Here is a 14,018-nt window from a genome sequence, read left to right as displayed (position 1 = left end):
TATTCGTGTGCGACGGTTTGCGATTTCAGAGTCCAGTGGGAACCCGATGTAGTTCGCCCCTCGTGGTCTTTGCCCCCGACCCCGGGTCCGCAACTATATATACATATATACATATTGTTGCGAATCCAGGGTGGCGGGAATCTGACCCGGTCCTTGGTGCCCGCCTCGCCACCGCCGTCTCCGGGAGTCCATAATGCCGGCCGGCTCGGCACAGGCCTCGGGTCACGCGTCTTCAATCGCGATACCAATGGAATCCTGTACCTTACCAGTTGGGGATATAAAACCCCTGGCTACAGACTGGCTTTGTCAGTGACCGAGCGGAGTCTACCAGCCTGTAACCACTTTGGCCCAAAATGCCAATCAAATGGATCGTTCCTCGATGCGACAGGAATTAATCCATAGAGGCAACTGCATAAGAATTAACCAGATTTATTGGGGAACATCATGGATCACAACACAAGCAATAAACACTACAATGGTTACACTAACTATCACTAACCCGTTCTTAACTTGGGAACCACGGTATAAAGGTTTCGAGGGGATCACTACAAAATATGCCTTACACAACACGTGCAAACAAAACAGACAGACAAACAGCATGCATGCAGGACAAGACAGAGTACTTGGTGATGGCTCATGGACGAGAGGAAAACATCCAAAAAGCATGAATGGCGCTTGTTGCAAACAAGCAGGTGTCCACAGGCTCGAACTCCCAGCTCGAAAGTGCCACGCGGCAAGAAAATGGCGGCGCAGTACTCCTGCTCAAGTCACCACGTGCGCACATTCCACACGCTCTGACCTCACGTAGGGTCGAAGATGGGCCTCAGCTGATCTCTCTCACTGTCCAGCACACAAATCCCAGCCTGGCCTGTTCTCCATACAAGGCCCAAGTCGAGGTCCGAGTTCCACAGGCGGATCGGCAAACATGACGCGCCGTTGCCGTTGGTGAGTAAGGACCGTCCGAAGGTCCGGCGTCCCCGCCTCGAAGCCCAACTCCCGCTTCGTCCTCTCAGTGCCTCTCTTCGTCGAATCACCAACGTGCAGGTAGGGGTTAGCGTCTCTCCCGGCAGATCCAACATGGTGCTTCCTTCGTTCGCACGCCTCGAAGCGACTCAGAGCACGCCTCGAGAACCCGGCCGTTCCTCACACACAGCACTCCTTTGTTTGCTCGCTTGGAGACACGAGCACTTCTCTCAACCGCCTGCAGTCTTCAAAACCGCCAAAAACTGACTTGATGCTTCCCTTCTTTCCTTTCGTTCGGCTCTCTTTTCCAACTGAGAACTCCTTTTTCTCTCGTTTCCTTTTTACCAACCCCCTCTCCAGGCGACTCAGTGATCAAAGGCCCCGCCCCTTCGTGTCACTTCCTGTCCGGGCCACACCTCTCTCTCTAGGCCACACCCCTTCCTCTCTAACAGGAGAGGAAAAAGCATCATCTCTCGTTCCACCACCGTATGAACAGAAAAACAGTCTTCTGCACCTCCCGACACACACCTATCATCCCTTATACCAAACAACCTATCCAAACAGGCATTTAATGGGGGATCTGAGCTAATCCTATTCTTTGTAATCCCATTAAGGGCCATTTCCGTTACAATATATACATACGTACATACATGTACACAAAGACACAAATTGCACACAGCTCACATTGGGGAATAAACAATTATTAAGGAAATCTTAACAAAAGTAAAAAAACAAAAAGATTCTCTAAACATGGAAAACCAATTCAGTGAGCCTTCCTGGAAAATAAGGCAAACTAAAAGCCATCAACAAAAGCACAACTACGAGTGCATGTTGTCGCCACCAAAATAGCAAGGCTCATCGTGTCAAAGAGAGTCAAGGTGGAAATTCTCTTTTGAATAGGACTACTTTTCAGCGAAAATGTCACAACAGACCTTCATATTCTCCACCTGAAGGTTACAAGTACGTACTTTTGAAACATGTATTTCTATCAGCGTTCATAAAAAAATATATTAGCATTCCACGAGGCACGTGCTAGTAGTTCGATATGTGGAGAATTTTGTGCAGAGCTTGCAATTGCACATCAAAAGGCAGCCAGTTTGGCGTTTGGCGTTCCCATCCGAGCACAACAGCTCGATTCACATTGCACATTGTGTTATTCGTCCGTTGTTTCCTGTCCATGAGACAAAGATTACCCTCAAAAAATATACACGAATGGTCATTCTCACCAGGAACTTCAGAGTGACAGACAAAAGAGCTGGGTGGTGGCGTGGATCGACTCAAGGATTCATTGGTACGAACTCCAAGGCCCGAAGCTAACAGCGTGCTCTGAAGAGAGCCAGGATCGGGATGCTTTTGAAAATCTATCGACCCTCCATTGCCACGTCTCCGCCGCCCCCCGGACATGGCCGAAGAACCCCCTCCGCCTTCCCCCAATCCCGATAATCGGGAACGACGACTGCCGAGGCGAGAAAGCCATGGATCTGAAATAAAAGAAAAAGAAATGCAAAAGTACAATGGAGATGTGAAACATTAACTATTCTTACATTGGTGGGCAGGAAATCAAATGCAAACAAAACTCCATTCTCTCATGATTGAAAACTTCCTCACCATCATCGCCATCTGAAGAGTCGTGAAAGGGATTAAAATCATCCCCAGAGGTCGACTGTGACTCAAAGCTCGACTCTGTGCCAGAGTCGGAAGTGGCCCCGCCACTCTCTTGGTCCTTCTCCAGGGAGGTCGCTTTCTTTTCATCGGATTCATCAGACATGGATCCAAGTCGGGCTCGTTTGTTTACAGGAGCAGTATGTCTGTCTGGGAGGGAGTCGTGGAAATAATGGTACAAAACGTTTTGAAAAAACATATCTACACAGACATACATATTTATATATACGAGCAAATTTATATATATATGAAAGAAATCTTACAGACATAAAAATACCGCCCATCGCTTTGCTGACCGGAAAACTGGGAGAAGGGAGAAAAAGAGGAGGGAGAGGGAGAGGGGTTGGGGAGAGTGAGAGAGGGAGAGAGGGAGAGAGTGAGGAGGTGGAGGGGAAAGAGAGAGGAGGGAAGGGGTGCAAGGAGGGGTGGGTGAGCAGTGAAGGAGGGGTGGTGGAAGGCAGCGTGAGGTGAGAAGAAAAGAAGGCAGACGTGCGGTGTAGCGTTAATTACAATTCATGATGTCTCATCAAAATGCTTCTGTATAGAATAATAGTGAAGATGGAAACAAAATAATGTCTGAAATCCATTTTCTGAAAAAAATTCCCGAAAATACAGTGTTTGAATGGAGGCCAGCACACGTTCAGGACCAGAGAGCGCCTCCAAAACCATGGCCCCATGTTAATGCCGGTGATCCGGCGGTGGGCAAACGAGCCATTTTTTGGATGCAGGGCCTGGCTACGACCGCAATGGACCAATGAAGAGGCTTGAATTTACCAACAGCTCCATTTGATCAGATTCTTGGCTCCTCCCCAACCCGGGGCTAATAAAAAGAGCAAACTCAGCTCAGTTTAGTCAGAACTCGCCAGGGAAGAGATATCGCCAGACTCACCAGATGCCAGAGCTCGCCAGACAAGAGACTGCGGCAGACTTCAGACCTTGCCAGGGAAACAGGCAGCGCAAGGAGGGCAATAGTCGGCGCTGAGCGAGGGTCACGAGTCAGCGTGATAAAGCGTGGGTCACAAGTTACTACTTTCAGTAGTCATTCTATCGACTGCTCTCATTCTATCGACGCTTAGTTTGGCTGCATCCTGCAGCAACACTTACACGTACAGATTCTTACCCTATTACGATAGGGTCTTTTCTCTTATGCATCTTTCTCTGCCATCAATCTCTCATCTAATGTGGAAACAAGAGCAATCGACATGGGCAAGCCCAACCAAGAACATTCTTTTCAGAGCGACCAAGACCTGAAACAACTTGCCTTCACCTCATGGAAAGCTAATCCAACTGAAGGCAATCTCAGTTCCTTCCACAAAGCTCGTAACAAGGGTGTCTACCCTCAGGAGAGCCAGGAAACAACATCTTTCAAATCTCAAGTCTGAACTCTCAAACCTGTCTCCCTCCTCCAAATCCTGGTGGCATCATGATCACCATCGTCATAAGTCTGTTTCTGGTGTAGGTTCCCCCTCCATCCCCTCCCTTACCTCAAATGGCCGCAATGCTGATACCGCACGTGAAAAAGCTGAATGCCAAAACACTATGTTTGCTTCTAAATATTGTGTCCCAAACCCATCACTTTCTGTACCCACCTTACCCAGTCGCATCCAATTGTCCCTGGACTTTGTCCTTTTCTTCTGAAAAGGTGGAGAGCTTGCTGTCAAATCTCGACTCAGATTGTGCAACCGGTCCAAACAGCATCAGCGCACGTGTACTGAAAAGCTGTTCTGCTGCTCTTGCTCACCCTCTCTCTGTTCTATTCACCCTGTCATTTGTTCAAGGTCATCTGCCATCTGCTTGGAAATCAGCAAACATGATTGCCCTGCACAAAAAATGTGCAAGAACAGATCTCTGCAACTACAGAACAATCAGCCTTCTCCCAATCATCAGCAAGGTGGATGAATCCTTCCTCGTCTCCAATGGCTTGATTTCCGATCATCTGGATTCAGACCAGGTCATTCTATCCTGGATATGCTGCTTCTGCTCTCCCAACAATGGATGGGGATTCTTAATGCCGGAAACGAAATCAGAGGCATATCCTCAGACATATCACGTGCTTCAGATATGGTCTGGCACCCGACCCTGACCAAAAAGTCTTGCTTTAGCATCCAAGGCCATGTCCACTCATGGCTTGCAGACTTCCTCTCCTGTCACAGCCAACGTGTGGCCCAAAATGGAGTTCTCTCATCCCCTCTTCCTGGACAGGCTGGAGTTCCTCAAGGCAGCATTCTGGGCCCTGTTCTTTATCTGGTTTTCATCAATGATCTCTCTTTCTTAAAAATCCTCTTTATCTCTTTGCAGATGACTCCACCCTCTGGAGTACCATCTGTCATCCATCAGACCGGCAAGCAGCAGCTTCTTCGCTCACTGCACATCTGGGTAAAATCACAAACTGGTTCAACACGTGGAACATGCCTTTCAATCCGGACAAATCTCACACTCTCATGATGTCTCTCCGAAAGGACCGTCTGGAACACCCACCCCCGCCCCCGCCACCCCCTCCCAACCTACCTTCTCAACAATCCTCTTGAATAAATTCTTTCATTCAAACTTTTGGGTCTCACTCTCTCCCATGATCTTTCCTGGAAAAGCCACAGTTCCAAGCTGGCCTCCAAAGCCAGTCGCCGACTGGGCATCCTCAATCATGCAAAGTCCTTCCTCAGCCCACCTGAGCTCCTGACCACACACAGAGCTTTCGTCCACAGCCTGATGGGGTACTGCTCTCCCGTCTCAGCTGGTGCTCCCACCTCTCAACTTTCTTGGCTTCACGCTGTGGAAACCATGGCATTTAAGATCATTGGTATCTCCCACGATGAGGCTGAGTCTTTGGGTCTCTCACACTCTCACCACAGGCAGGTCGGTGGTCCTTTTGGAACAAACTCCCCACACTCTTCAATCCCACTGTTTCCTCCAGGTTTTCAAAATTGCTGTTCACCACCACCTCTCATCTTCCCCCATCCAAAACCACGAACTTTTCTACCCCGTTAATCCACCCCAAACCCACTTCCTTCAAATTCCCTGCTTTCCTTCCGAAAAGTCCCTGTAGTGTCCATTTTGTTTACCCTGTGTACCCCACCCCATCCCTCTCCCTTCCACAGATCTCATGTCTCTGTTCCCCACTGTTTTGTCCTTGCCTCTCCTTCCCCTCGTCTTCTGCTCCCCGTTATACGCTCTGTGTGTTAGCTCTTATACGAGCATCGACAATGTATCCAAAAAAACCCCCAAAAAACACCGTTCTTTTCAGACCGAACCCAAGAGCAAACTCAAGAATGAACCGTACTGACCTACACCTCACATTCTTCCTCTTGCACCACACTGCACCCCACATTGCATTACTCGCACCTCACTCCCACACCCAAGACACCCTTAGTATTTCTCCTTCCTTCCCTTTTCTAAGCGTTTTGGGTTGTGCAAGTCCATCAACCGTGCGAGGTATTGAGAGGTCGTCAATCCTCCACTGCTCATCTCTCTCTCTAATTTTCCTCGGATGTGTCTGTGTGAGAGTGTGAGAGAGTGAGAGAGTGAGAGAGTGAGAGAGTGAGAGAGTGAGAGAGTGAGAGAGTGAGAGTGTGAGAGTGTGAGAGAGTGAGAGAGTGAGAGAGTGAGAGAGTGAGAGAGTGAGAGAGTGAGAGAGTGAGAGAGTGAGAGAGTGAGAGAGAGTGGGAGAGTGATGAGAGAGTGAGAGAGTGAGAGAGTGAGAGAGTGAGAGAGTGAGAGAGTGAGAGAGTGAGAGAGTGAGAGAGTGAGAGAGTGAGAGAGTGAGAGAGTGAGAGAGTGAGAGAGAGAGAGAGAGAGAGAGAGAGAGAGAGAGAGAGAGAGAGAGAGATCGCGCATGTCGTAGCATAAGTTAAGACTGAGGATATTCGTGATAACTTTGCACCGTCTTCTTTTGGGAATATTGTATGTCTTTTGCTGCACCTCACAAATTCCGTGCATTCCATGCTGTACATTTGCAATAAATCCCATACTGCGCCACAATTTTCCTCGCTCTTCTTTAAATAAATGTGCCTGCTGCAAATGTACCCAGTTCGTTTTTGCCTTTTCCTCCATTGGTCGAGCACGGTCTGCAGCTTAGTTTAGCCAGGACGTTATGCCCCAAAATCTGCTTAAATAGCCGGTGCATACTTGGCAGATCTGCTCAGCTGCACCTGATATGGCAAGTAACTGAAGTAACACAAGTACGCATCGAGGGCACGACTCCCCAATAAGGCGATCATGTGTTCCAAGGTAAACAGTTGTCGATGGAGAACCCTGGGTTGCGTGGTCAAGTTATTGGCATTCACGGTTGATTTGTGACCAGCCGTGACACGAAGGTATTCATGTGCGACGGCCTGCGATTCCCGGTGAGTCCAGAGAAGAACCAAGCACTTCCTTGTGTTTCCCCCACGACACAGGAGCCACGACAATATTTTCCTTTGATACTCACAAAGAGAAACAAAGCTTTTGTAAAGCAAAACCGATCATCAAATGCTTTCGAAACAGTCGCGAGGTCAAAGGAACACCTGATAGAACCTCTTTAAGATACAGGATGAAACTTAACCACCACAGCGCCCGTAACAGGCATGGCATGTCCACACACTCGCGGAGAGTCCGTGCAGATCAAAATCGACCCCGATGTACCACGTCCGTGTGTGCTGTATACATTGCTCTACATTGTAGTGACTGTCGACTGAACATCCCGATTGAGACACGAACTGTGCCGCTCTTGACGGGAGGACACTCGACAAGCGGCTTCAGCATTCAAGCAAGCACTCCAACGGAATGCCCAGCTTGGCAAGCGATTACCAATTGCCATCGATAAGCCCATGCACCCAGAAACGCCCAAGCAATGTCCGAATTGGACAAATGATCACTTTTTCAGCAGTCGGAACTGCTGCCAAGTTCAATTCTGGAACTTAAATTTTGTAATTTGGCTTAGGTTAAGAGATTCTCAAAGTATGGCATGTGTGGAAATGAAATAAAGCTAAGAACACTGGCATTTCCAGACATTTATAAGCATTGCAATGTACCCAGCGATTCGTAGACATGATGAACAGGGATTGAATAATATGAGTGAGGAAAGTGGAGAAAAAACAAATCTATCATGAAGAAATCGTTGCGGCCTGTTCCAATTCAAAGCATGGTTGAGCAGGCCAAAAAACATAGCGGCTTCAGACCTGAGCAAGGAAAACCAAGACACACATTAATACTCCAGAGAGTGAGGTGTCCGAGGATCACATGATGGATATAATTAAATAAGGCCGTTAATTATCTTCAAAAGGTGTGTTTTAATAAACCCAAACACCTAATCTTCACTCTTGCACTTCCTTGGAGTTCCCTTAATATGCATGCAAAGTTTCAGGCTGCTGGGTTTCATGATTTTGGAGTTACGGAGGACACACTGACACACGCACACACACACACACACACACACACACACACACACACACACACACACACACACACACACACACACACACACACACACACACACACACACACACACACACACACACACACCCCACTACTTTGTCACATTTCTTCTGTTGATTCAGGTCATTACCATTACGTTTGTTTGTATTAAATCAGGTCAGGTCAGGTCAGGTATGGGAGCATGCGGCAGAGCAGCACGTCGCTGCATCCACTATCCGCCTGTACTCCAGGGGCCTCCGTCTGGCCATCCCCCAGGCAGATCCCTGGCCCATCGCCATCTCCATGAGATTCCGATCAACCTGCTGCAACCACAAGGCACGTGGTCGGCCCATTTGGCCTCCTCCAGTCTCGAGACTCCCTCGCTGAGAGAATCTGGAAAGCAGGATGAGCATCAGGAAAACGAGCCACATGTCCATACAGGTGCAGCTGACGCTCACGGACTATGCAGGTAAGAAATCTCATTTGAGTCTCTCTCAGCAACCGCTCGTTGGACACAAAGTCCGACCAGCGATAGCCAAGGATTCTCCGAAGAGACCTGGTACCAAAGGAATTAAGTCTCCGTCTCAGATTATTGGTCAGAGTCCAAGTCTCACATCCATAGAGCAAGAGTGGAAGCACCAAGGACCTGAAGACTCGGACTTTCATCCTCCAGCACAGGTACGGCAGCGCCACACCCCATTATCCAGTGAATCCATGACTCCCCAAGCACGACCCAGACGTCTATTGACCTCTGACTCACAGCCAGCAGAGACATGAATATGACTGCCAAGGTAAGTGAATCTCTCCACGACAACATCCTCACCACAAACAGGCACAGACAGGACAGCAGCATCCAAGATGTCAATGAAAGCCTGCATCTTAGTTTTGATCCAGGAAACCCGTAATCCCAGCGGCTCCGACTCCTCGTTCAGCACGTCGAGGGCCCGCAAGAGGATATCTGAAGTCTCCGCAAAGATGACTGCATCATCTGCGAAATCAAGGTCGGAGATCTTGACATTACCAAACGATGAACCGCAACTTGATCTCTCCTACATCCTCCCTAGAATCCAGTCCATATAAGTGCTGAAAAGTGTGGGGGGCAGTACACACCCCTGACGAACTCCAGTAACAACTGGAAATAAGTCAGAGATGGTACCACCACATCTCACAGCACTCTCACTACCAGAGTAGAGTTCAGACATCAGATCGATCAGCTTTGGTGGCACCCCACGAAGACCAAGAACCCTCCAGAGGGCATCCCGATTCACTGAATCAAACGCTTTACTAAGATCAACATTGGATGCAAGCAGCCCCTGATAAAACTCTCGTCTGCGTTCGGTGAGGACCCGAAGAGCAAGCATACGGTCAATCGTTGACCCCTTTGGTGTAAAGCTTGACTGCTCTGCACGCTGGTGCTCAAGCAGATGGTGGCGAACACTATCAAGAATTATCCGAGCAAAGACCTTGAGCGGCACTGAGAGCAACGTCACCCCTCGGTAGTTGTTGCAGTCTTGTCGAACACCCTTCCTTTTCAGAGGACAACAAGGCCCTTCTTCCAGTCAGTTGGGATGATGCCTGCATTTCAGGCAGAGCACAGAACTGCATGCAACGACACGAGTGCAGCATTTCCTCCAGCCTTGAGAAGTTCAGCATTGATGCCACAGATCCCTGGAGCTTTACCCCATTTCAACCGGTTCTCCGCAGCCTGTGTTTCCACAAGCGAAGGTGGACCACAGTTGATTGGAGGGTCAGCAACAGTTATTGTAACACCCCTGACGTCCAACGCGACAGCTGGTTGATCAGCCTGGTGAAATAACTCAAAGTAACCCACCCAGCAGGCCTTCACTTCGGACTCCTCTGTCAAGAGCCTACCACCCTCTGCTCTAACTGCAGTACACCGATGGATGGGATTGGATGAACGCAATGCGCAAATTCCCCTGTAAGCAGGACGAGAATCACTTGACCACAGGTGATGCTCCACCCCTCGCAGATTCCTCGCACATAGGCCTCCTTGTCCACCCTTCACGCACGTACAGTTTTACGCCTCAGCTCCCTGAACAGCTCAGCTCTGCCATTCAGCCTGGCCTTGCGACTCTGGTCAATGGTATCCAGTGTCCCTTGAGACAAAATTCTTCTTTGCCCTTCGGTGAGTTCCAAGACATCCACCGGCAACATCAAGGACGGTGGTCTCGAAAGCACTCCACAACTCTTCAGGACCTCCCAAAGCACACAGACCCCCCCCCAAAATCTCCACTCAGCTTGTTCACAAACTCCTCAGCTGCATTCTCATCCTTGAGTTTGCAAACATCCAGCCTCGGCTGGGATGGTACCATTCTCCTGGATTTAAGGTGCAACTTAAGAGTTGCTACAACAAGCCGGTGGTCAGTATTGAAGAACTGAGCACTCCGGTAAACCCTGCAGTTCTGGATCATCCTCCAGCAAGCGTCAATGAGGACATGGTCAATCTCCTTTGCCACACCGCCAGTGTTGGAATACCAAGTGCAACGATGAGTTTGTGGGCGCTGAAACCATGAACCGGCCACCCAAAGTCCATGACTTCCTGCAAAGTCAAGGAACTTCATGCTATTCAGGTTCACAGTTCCTGACCCATGGGGACCAACACACATCTCATAACCATCCCTATCAGTTCCAGTCGATGCATTGAAATCCCCCAAGACGAGAAGTGTATCTCGTCTGGGGCACTGATCAACCACAGACTCGAGCATGGCGTAGAATGTGTCCTTCAAGGTGAGATCACTCGCCTCAGTCGGAGCATAAACAGAGACCAGGGAAATGACACCGAAGGAGTGACGAATCCTTAGTCTCATAATATGCTCGTTGACCGGTGTTCCCTCAATTATCATTGGAATCAGCGTATTGGACACAGCTACAGCAACTCCTTGGGCATGGTAACCATCAGAGCAACCAGACCAATAGTAGGTGTAACCACCCACCATTATCTCGCCGCAATCCGGTCTCCGAACCTCAGAGTGCTGCATTACCGATGTCCAAACGCTTGAGCTCAGATAACAGAGACAGGTGATCATCCTCTCTTAGGGATAGGACATTCCAGGCACCCACCCAAAGGGACCGCCTCAGGTTAACCCAAGGAGACCGCATCTGGTGGACGACACCTCAGCACCACTCCGACACACTCTCCCGCAATCTGACCCGGAAATGTTACCCCGTGGTTTCCCTGCTATCATCAAAGATTGGGGGTTCTGAAGGCTTTGCCCCAATCCCGTCATCCAATGAACTGCCCTGCGAAGGGAAGCTGCACAGGAGGTACTCCCACAGAGTGGTTTTCAGATTTCTTTGCGTTTTTGTGTTTTGCGGAATGAAGGGTTTTACGGTGGCCGGAGTGCAAATCCTACCACCAACCTCCTAATAAGAAGTAATCCAACTGTAGTACGACGTCCGCAGACACAGTTGGGAACGAGATATGGATGGCCGTTGGCTCACAAGGAGCTCCTCCGCCCTTTGACAGGTTTTGTTTTTAATCCTGCTGGGTGTCCATATCCAAACACCCTCCTCACCAAAAAAACCTGGTGGGGAGACGGTTTAGTCACCAACAACCCGACCATAGAACAGGTAAGTACAGGTTTACATGATACCTGCAGCAAGTCACAGATCTAATCTGGCCTGACCTGACAGAGTATTATATCGATTGAGGTTAATTGGTTTACATTACAAATGATCACCTCAAGCATGCCCCCTCCCCCCTTACTTCCTCACACAGCCCTCCACCCAAATGCATGTGCTGTCAGGCTGTTTGATTTAATGTGACAGCAGTTGAAAGTCACGTATTTGAGTTTCTCGACAAGACTGATTGGTGAGTCCGGCTTTGCCAACCCCCTTGTTCGGGTTGATGAAGTGGGGTTTAGAATTACTTCTTCACTGTTGAGAAAGGTCAACGGATGTATGTTTGTTTCGTTTTGCTGGTCGACATGCTGAGTTATTCCTTGTTATACACGTGAGGTCAGGCATTAGGAATGGCGAAGAGTAGGTGTAAGCAAAAGAGAAAGACTGAGAAGATGTCCAAAAGAGATGCTACTAGATACCTTTATTTTTGTTGTCAATGGCAACGTGTTGTGCAAGTTGCTGCGTGTTCTGCTGTGGAGGAAGACCCAAAAGAGAAGCCAACTTCTGTCGGTCTGGAGCTGGAAAATGCTTCTCGATGAGTGATTGGAGCACTCCTCTAAGTGCACAAAACACCATTCCATGTGATGTATTTTAATTTTTTCCCCCCATGAGAGATGTTTTTGCTTTCGAGACAAACAGAATGCATTTCACATGAGAGATGGTAAAGATCCAAGAGAGTAGTAACTCCTCTGCAAGCTAAGCGATCATCAGATTAACACACACACCAAAAAAGGATAAACCAATGGGACAGCTCAACTCAACAATTACAACTTCATGAAATTTCACTGCTACAGTCGACTCTCACCATTTTGAATAGATTAGTTCCTGAGATCTTTTGAATTGGCAATTTTTCAGTCCACAGTCCAAATAAAGCTGCAAGTGTGTTGGAAAAGGTTCAACACAATCACCAGATAAAGGGTCGCATTACAAGCACGTAGCACTACCCACCACCGCCACTGCACAAAAACAAACGCTGATGTCTGGAGGACTGGCAGCACACTCAAACTTGAAGAAGAGGAGAAATATATGCAGATACTTGTTAAAACAAACACACTCAAAAAAAAACAAACAGGGAGAAGAAAAGGATGGTGATCGTACTTCGCAGTCGATACAAAATCGTTCAGTTCTCCGCCTCCTTCTTCAAGAGCTTCCAACGTACGAGCTTCACCCGTCGATTGCAGGCCAATCACAACACACTTGTGCGTGGGTGGGAGGGTAGGGTGGGGTGGGGTGGGATGGAAGAAGAGCAATGAAAAAATGACAGATGGCAATTAAACTACAAGGGAAGTGCCAAATAAAAGAGGTGAGAGAAATGTAAAAAAAAAACAGAAGCGACAAGGGAAGAAAATGTGAGATTGTCTGCTTCTAATCACGCTGAGCCAAAGGCACGATGATGCATGAGGTGTCGTGACAAAGACCGTGAATGCAAAGGACATGACAAAATGCAAGTTACAAAACGAGCGATGGGTCAGCATTCGCATTCAATGGGAATCGTCAAGGGAAAAAGAATATCAACGATCGTGGTCGGGGATAAGTTTGTCAGAGAGAGTGCGAAATCCTCCTACCTTCCCATTTTTGAGCTCTTCTCGTGCGAGGGCCACAGCACGTGCCACTTTTGCCCCGATACATAGGTACTTGAAAAACCTTTGGTGTGCTGACCAGAACTGTCCCCACATTGCTTTCCTCATCCTCTGCTCTGCTTCGATGAGGGATGCAGCCGCTTGGAATCGCTCACGGGCCATCACCCACTACGTTGGGGGTTCACAAAATCAGGATCATGCTCCAAAAAATTTGGGTATTCCGACCAAGGAAAAAAATTGTTTTTTTTAAACAAAATACAGAAATCCGTTGTTTTACATGGGGGTGGAGGTTACATTCCTGGAAATCTCCATGTAAACCAAATCTGCACAAAATAAGACCAAGGGCTTCTGGGAAAAAGGGGTTTAGGTTCCGGGCTCAGTCCTCTTTCCTATAAACTCATGCGTCATGTACTGGAGCGGTTTACGGGAGTCGCCCTGACATGTGTTCTGTGCATTTTTTCATATGGCAGATACTGGAGTCGTTTGTGCCATAATGTCTGCCTAATGATGCCGCACTCTCGTCTCGACCAATCGTATCCAAAATCCCCACTTTCCTCGACTTTTTTGCACTTGGTTCACCACTAGCAACATTTTTCATCTTGTGAGCCCTGGTTAATAACCACAAATGGCAACAATAACCGAACAAGTGAAATCCTTCAATATAGCACGTGTGGTGAAGCAAATGAGTACACTAATGTTAAAATATGCAATTTATGCTTTTTCAGTTGAAAAACTATTACAAAGCGTACTTAATATTTGAAATGTAAAAATCTTGTTATTATT

The 14,018-nt window shown here is 48.2% G+C and overlaps 1 protein-coding gene across 5 annotated transcripts in view; it reads right to left on the bottom strand.

The window, feature by feature from the left end:
* SBNO1 (strawberry notch homolog 1) overlaps positions 1-14,018 on the bottom strand; it is a 141,310-nt gene that overhangs the window by 43,300 nt on the left and 83,992 nt on the right. For all 5 annotated transcript variants that reach the window (XM_085880216.1, XM_085880214.1, XM_085880212.1 and 2 more), the window contains 5 exons: positions 13,221-13,403; positions 12,754-12,851; positions 12,075-12,211; positions 2,572-2,775; positions 2,190-2,444 (listed from right to left, as the gene is read on the bottom strand). In XM_085880216.1, the coding sequence (XP_085736342.1) occupies positions 2,190-2,444; positions 2,572-2,775; positions 12,075-12,211; positions 12,754-12,851; positions 13,221-13,403 (877 nt within the window). The remainder of the gene's footprint in view (positions 1-2,189; positions 2,445-2,571; positions 2,776-12,074; positions 12,212-12,753; positions 12,852-13,220; positions 13,404-14,018) is intronic.

This window comes from Eptatretus burgeri, chromosome 4, assembly GCF_056783735.1.
Source record: "Eptatretus burgeri isolate ZD-2024b chromosome 4, Ebu_testis_v1, whole genome shotgun sequence".
NCBI classification, from domain to species: Eukaryota; Metazoa; Chordata; class Myxini; order Myxiniformes; family Myxinidae; genus Eptatretus; species Eptatretus burgeri.
The sequence above is the reverse complement of the archived record's forward strand: the minus strand, read 5'-3'. Positions and strand labels throughout refer to the sequence as shown.